The sequence below is a fragment of the Hordeum vulgare genome, chromosome 2H (genome assembly GCF_904849725.1).
Source record: "Hordeum vulgare subsp. vulgare chromosome 2H, MorexV3_pseudomolecules_assembly, whole genome shotgun sequence".
NCBI classification, from domain to species: domain Eukaryota; kingdom Viridiplantae; phylum Streptophyta; class Magnoliopsida; order Poales; family Poaceae; genus Hordeum; species Hordeum vulgare.
In genome coordinates, this window is record NC_058519.1 from 17,744,625 (window position 1) to 17,751,440 (window position 6,816).

The window sequence follows — 6,816 nt, forward strand, 5'->3', positions numbered from 1 at the left end:
GCCGTGCGACGGAGCTAGAGGCGCCGGTGCGGGCCGTGCACGCCGGGCGCTGCTGCAAGGAGAGGCGTTGCGGGCGGTAGGCCGGCGACCAACTCATGCGACTGCCGGCCGGCCGCTACATGTGAGAGGCGGGGGATAGGGGAAGAAGCGACGTGCGTGCGGGACGGTGTCTAGTATTTTTCCTCCAGGGAGAAACGCGGTCAGTCAACGTGAATTGCCACACAGAGTACCGATTAGATTAATATGCGCTGTTAGATTATGTTTAGTGGATCTAATCATGTTTTTTAGGGGAAGTGGATCTAATCATGTGGTGGTAATGAATCCGTGTACTACATTTTATGAGGTGAGTTTAGAAGAATTTATGTTTGCTCTGTTATAAATAAATAGTGTAGACAACAAGCAGCAACAACTATGTTTTTTTTGAACGGTGCAGCAACAACTTTATTAATCCACATGGAACACAAATGGCATAACTGGTGACAACAAAAGCACTCGGAAGTAAAAAGGGCCAATGATCACAAGGGCATATGGAGAATCCTAATTAACCATCACGCTGTAACATTGGGCCCAAAACATGACGCTTATTACAGTTAAAGCTGACCATCTCCGGTTCGGCCCGAAAATCCAGGGCCTAGGCCTTGGGCTTGGGCTTGTCATATTTAGATTTAAAGCCCGGGGGAACTGCGAAGCCTGTTAGCCTGGTCTTGGGCTTGACTTTTGAGGCTGTCGGCACGGCCGGGCCGGGCTTGGGGTTATTAGGTTTAAAGCCTAGTGGGCCGGTCTTGGGCTCGACTTTTGAGCCCCCCGGCAGGGCTGGGCTAGGCTTGAGCTTGTCATATTGATGATTAAAGCCCGCGCGAAGTGCCATGGGTCCATCTTCTCCCCTTGGCCATGGAAGCTGCACATGTAATGAGGCAAGAGGATGTTAATTAGGCAACCCCTTAAGAAGTCTGCAGCCTATTACTCGTACAGACAGATAAAGAGTACTATAGAACGTAAATACGTCTAATAATGTGCATCTACGTCCTGAGGCTCCTTCATGCATGAGACTGATCGAGCACTCTGACTTGAAAGAAATGCATGGAAATTAATCTGGACAGATAAACACATTAGATACCTTGGCGCGGCAGAATGCTTCGATAGCAAGCTCTACTACTTGTCCGTGATCTGATCTTTCGTACACGAATCTTTGGACGACGCCACGCGCCATTGCAAATTGGCCGGTCCCGCCAACAATGGCCCAGTCACCTTGGCCCAGGGCAATTGCTCCCATTATCTCAAGCGTGGAACATTTGAAACTGTATTACGTCAACTCATAGTCAGAAATTAATCACGCACGCATACCTCATATCGAATTACACATGCATCAACCAATCATAATCCAGCACTAATGGATCATATCACAAGTTACACAACGCAAAAGCAAGTGCAGACTACACCCTTCGTAAAGAAATATAAGAGAATTTAGATCACTACGTACCTCTTACTCTCGAAAACCATGGTAAATGAGCTGTGGTCGTCGACAGCGTTCACATGCAGGCCTCTCGCACGGGCCACCACCTTGGCACCTGGGCTCGGGCCGTCGTGGATGGCCCAGTTGGTGACGGCGGTCCTCCCGAACTCGCTGCCGACATCGCCGTCTATCAACTTTGTCTGGTTCGAGTTGGGTCCAGAAGTGTTCTGGCGCAAGTACAACTTCTTGAAGTGAAGCTTAGTGTTCTCCACGGAGGCACCGTTGTAAGGGGTGACGTCGAAACTAGCCATGGCCAGTGTGGGATATCAAACTAGCTAGCTTGTGGTTTGTGTTTGTCAAGTGAAGAAGGCACGATGAGGAGGGCTGGTATTTAACTGTAGCTAGCTTGCCCAGGGACCCAGGATGGAGATAGCCGTAGATCCATATAGTTCCAAGATCTAGCTATCTTCTAGTACTCACTTCGTCACGGTTTAGAAAACACAGTTAAATTTACGTGCATTTCCATAATAGACAAGGTTTAGGACATATTTCATTTACTCCTAGCTGCTAATTAGTACTCTGTTGTACCACTTATATATATATATGTATAGTATGAATGCTATTTTTTAACCCATCCCATAGTCAATCAATAACCACCTAGGTTTCAGTGAATTTCCAAACACGACTTCTAAACCGTAATGCATGGAATACTATACGCCGTTCTCGTGAGTCGTGATTAAGAAGATCATTAAGAGCAACTAGACCATTCTATCATCATGATGGCACATGGTTAGTCAGTGCTTGCCTGCTTGGTCCATTAAATGAGCTGTGCACACTGGGAAGGATATATCAAAACCATCGACTGTTTCAAACAAAAAATTGCTTTTTGGTCAACTATGTGCATCTTAATTAATTAGTCATGCAGAGATCTAATGTGTGCTCATTGTACTACTCCATATGCGTGATGTGTGTACAATTCAAAATCTTAACTAGTCATGACTTTTCAGCTTCTAGAAATCATGGAGAGATCTAATGTGTGCTCATTGTTTCAAACTTCAGAAGATCCATAGAGGCCTTTTATGAAAAATTCAAAATTCAAACTTTACAGCTTCTAAAAAATCTGAAAACAATTGTACAAGTAAACAAGGATGCTATGCGTATGTGTGTTAAATTTCAGAACGACATACCTAGAAATGTGATCTATACAAAAAAAAATCATAATCTAGAAGGATGAATAGTATCATGTTTTAAAAAGCCCCAAATTTATCTTTTTTGCACAACCCTCATTTCAAAGTATTTTGTCCTGAAAACTTACACAGTTGTGCATTATGCCTCCAAGTATATCTATAATGTTTTTTAGAATTTTTTGAAATGTAGAAATACGAATTTTGATGAATTTTGAATTTTTCAAAAACCGGTCTAATTGGAGCTGGTCCTCCAAAAGGGATTTCCGTACATGATACCGACTATAATACTCCCACTAAGGGCAGCCTAACAAGGCCAATTTCACTATATTCTGTGATTAACTATACGCCTCGTGCAGGGTGAGTATCAAACAATATTGAAATAGATACTCTCATGCATGAATGCATACCGTTCGGCTTTGAATGTTTTACAATAAAGGATGGAGATATGTCTTTAAAAGGATGGTAGATACATAGCTACAAACTGAAACAATTTCAATCTTATACCGTATTGTACGTGATAAAAATGATACTATTGTTTATGTGCTCAGCCTCTTCCGATCAAACGTTTCATTTATGTGAGATTTGAATGGCCCTTGCCTGATATTATGACAACTGTTACGCAAACTTGGATCCGCTAACAACAGCGTTTGGACCCACATGCGTTAACTAGGTCCAATCGAAGAGCAACAATGACTTATGAGAGTCATTGGGCCTTCTTTCCCCAAAAGACTACCATGTTAGGAGGGGACGCCCCATTCCATATAAGTTGTGTTCTGTCGCAATTGATGTGGGACTAAACCAAAAATTTCCCCTCACACATCGGCCACCATGGGCCCGATAACACAAGTGTTTCCAATACGCCAACAATTACAGATCACCCGTGAGTTCACTGAGATTTATTCTGAACACCTGAGCTTTGATATCTATTGTTACGCAACCCTCGGTCTGCTAACACCATCATTTTGTACCCACATACGTCAACCAGACCCAATCGGAGTGCAACACCAATTTATGAGAGTCCTTGGGTCCTCCCTCCCAAAAAACTAGCTTGTTAGAAGGGGACACCCCATCCTTATAAATCGTGTTTGTTTCCTCCCACAACGATTGGGACTAAACCCAACAACATCCCTTATACCCGGTTGCATTTGATTACCAGACATAAGGACATGATGTGTTTCATTGGAATCTAAATATATATGCATCCTTCAAAGTCAACTATGTGTACCATGCACACATGCACTCAGATATTCCAATGAACAATAGTAATGAAATTTGGAAATAATAAACGATAGTTAAAGTTAATATCATCATGTATTTTCTTCGAAGGAGAGTTATGCTAACTAAAGACAACCTCACTCGCCGCAATTGGAAAAAAATAAGAGTTGCAATTTTTGTACCCACGACGAGACAAGCAACACATTTTTTTCAAATGTAAGTTTGCGCATTCTAAATGGTCGGTCATCTACATAGTGTCCAGTTTGTTACCTTCCATTAGTGTTGCCAATATTTATGGTCACTGGCTTGGCAGAATATCAAATGGATTTAACACGCTAGTAAGGGTAGAAGTGGTTGCCTTATTATGACTGCTATGACTGTAAAACTATATTCTTTTGAATCACAAGACATCTTCTCTTACTCAGGGTCTTTTTTGATGTACGCATTGACTTTGTATGTGGACTACGCTACATCGAATGAAGCATCGAACGTTGTTTAGGCAATATGTACACAGTTGAAAAGAGTGACCAGGAAGGGTTTTACTTAACCTGGGTGATAGAAGAGTTTTTGGATCGGTCATTCGCCTTCTTCTACATAGGCATACTGTAAGTCTCAAGACTTCACCATTGCCAATATTGTTGAAATTTGGAGGTGGGCCTTAGGCCCATTAGAGAATTTCAGAAAAATCTACAAGGGCCCATGTAGGTGGTGGCATGACAAGGTGGTGAGAGTTTAGTCCCACCCCGCTAGTGGAGGAGAGTTTGGACCCCTTTATAAGGGTCTCTCTTCCACATGCTATTGGAGAGTGAGAAGAGAAGGTGCTCCTCCTCCGCCGCCCGCCTCGCCACGCCTCGACGCCATGTCTTCACCAACCGAAGCTGACCGTCTCCATTATATTATGCATCCAATTGATGCTATATTTTAAATTATGTCCACTAGTCACCAAGCCGTGCATTCGCACGACCAGTTATCTTATATTGATTTGTTTTTTTTCTGGGGTGTATATTGAATCATAGGTATAGAGACATGTGAAGTCATATAGGAGAATATATGATGGTTAGCCAAATGATATCATTAGAACAAATGTTGCCAAACTCATGTGTTTTGGGCGAACTTGGTTTAAAAATATTGCCCTCGGTGATAATATTGTCGTAGAATATTAAAAGGAAGTAGTTTTGGAATATTTTAAGGTTAACACATGATATGTAAATCAAATCTCAAATCAAAATGGGATAACTCTGTTTTGTCCAAAACTTCTTAAAATTACGAACAGAAAGAGTAATTGGTTTACATAAAATCCCATGTATATATATAGTACATGAATGGTGATATTTATTTCATTTCATGATAACCAATTAATCTTCATTGAACGTCTCCCATATATGTATGTATAGAGTTTATGTTTGCCATTTTCTTTCTAAAAATATGTATAATAGGCTTAAGTGTTTGAAAAATAAAAGTAATCAAATAGTTAATCAATTTATAACACAAATCTATACAACTAAAAACTGAGAAATTAGACAGATCTGCAGACTAAAGTATGTAAAGAGTATATGATATATGCTAGGGTGAACAATTCAACTTGTTAATTACAGAGTGAAAACTTTATATATACTGATAAACACACATCATGCACGATCAAACATACTACACTATTTACCAATAGAAGGAAGTAAAACAAAGCACTTGGCCCAATTTACACAAAAATAGTGTGGTAAAAAACTGTTTTACATACTGACGATGGATTCCAATAAAAAGCACTACTGTGTGAACAGACTGAAACAGTATGGGTTTTCTATTTCTTGGGAACCGCAGACTTGCAACTTAGATAAAATAATGCATCGCTTGTGGAAAAGGTTCAAACCATCCAAGATAATAAAAATATTTTGAGATCTTAGAAACAGTGGACATGCAACATATACTACTATAGGAAAACATAGTGGTACTGACGGAAAAAAGTGACACATAAATAAGTTCTAACATGTGCTCGTTATCCATGTACAAAAATTGTAGCTAATTGCTTCCAGTGAACAAAAATATACTATACAGAAAAGATAGAACACCATAGATCTGTGATCATAGGGAGTAGCTCCCAAATTTTGAAATTGAACAAATGATACGCATAAGGGCATCTTCAATGATCGTATGATCATCGTTGGTAAAATTGCCACATAGATGATTTTGATGACATGGCATATAATAAAAGAAGAGAGAAAATGACATCGTATGAACTTGAAGCAACGGTTCACGCACAAGCTCCGAGGCAAGTATGGTTATTTCTTTCATATTTAGTGGACCCCCTTAGTTATTTTACATACGATTAACATACACTCCATTGAAGAGCTTGTATGATGTGTTGTTGGTTGTTGACATGGACACTTATACCAACGACTGAACATACGGACTGTTGGAGATGCTCTAAGAAGCATGCAGGAAGCTGAAGCAACTCGTCGTTTTATGTTTGGTGACAATATTGTAAAGACTGTTGCGATAAAAATCGCAATTCCCGCTCGACAGAGTACTACATCATCGCTGATCGGCACAGTATGGCACCCAACGGCGGATATAGCTCGATCCCTGGGAACCTTTACGTCAGACCAAAGTCTTGAAGGAAATTCAGCCACGGGATGATTGGATAGGGAGTCAGTTATTGCTAATCAAAAATGGCAGAGATTAAATGGCTGCTTTAGAGGCTTTGTGCACAAAGGTTGCCGGTGACAGGGTGCATATAGCTATTAGGGAGAGAGTATGCATGCCGAAGAGGCAAACATGATATCACTCATGAATATGGTTACAGGCCGGTACACACACATTCTGAAGAGCAGTACCAGATATGTAATAGTGATTGGCTACGGGAATATAGTCTCTCAGTTTAATACATAACTTGACAGGATGCAGCGAAGAGACGCTCTCTCATGTTGACAACATGAATTGCAGGAGAACCGGAGATTCCCCATCCTT

General features: G+C 40.9%; 1 protein-coding gene across 1 annotated transcript; it reads right to left on the bottom strand.

The window, feature by feature from the left end:
- Positions 1-414: 414 nt before the first annotated feature.
- On the bottom strand, positions 415-1,833 carry LOC123429251 (dirigent protein 1-like). Its single transcript, XM_045113307.1, has 3 exons — positions 1,481-1,833; positions 1,118-1,298; positions 415-898 (listed from the first exon to the last, which is right to left on the bottom strand). The coding sequence occupies exons 1-3, from the start codon at positions 1,762-1,764 to the stop codon at positions 632-634; spliced, it is 732 nt and encodes a 243-aa protein (XP_044969242.1). The 5' UTR covers positions 1,765-1,833; the 3' UTR covers positions 415-631.
- Positions 1,834-6,816: the final 4,983 nt, after the last annotated feature.

What these genes read in the sequence shown, in the direction of transcription:
- LOC123429251 (XM_045113307.1), bottom strand. Translation starts at nt 1,764, where the DNA reads ATGGCTAGTTTCGACGTCACCCCTTACAACGGTGCCTCCGTGGAGAAC. An exon ending in ATGGTTTTCGAGAGTAAGAG is followed by an intron (nt 1,299 to 1,480) that starts GTACGTAGTGAT and finishes GACGTAATACAG; the next exon opens with TTTCAAATGTTCCACGCTTG. An exon ending in AAGCATTCTGCCGCGCCAAG is followed by an intron (nt 899 to 1,117) that starts GTATCTAATGTG and finishes TTACATGTGCAG; the next exon opens with CTTCCATGGCCAAGGGGAGA.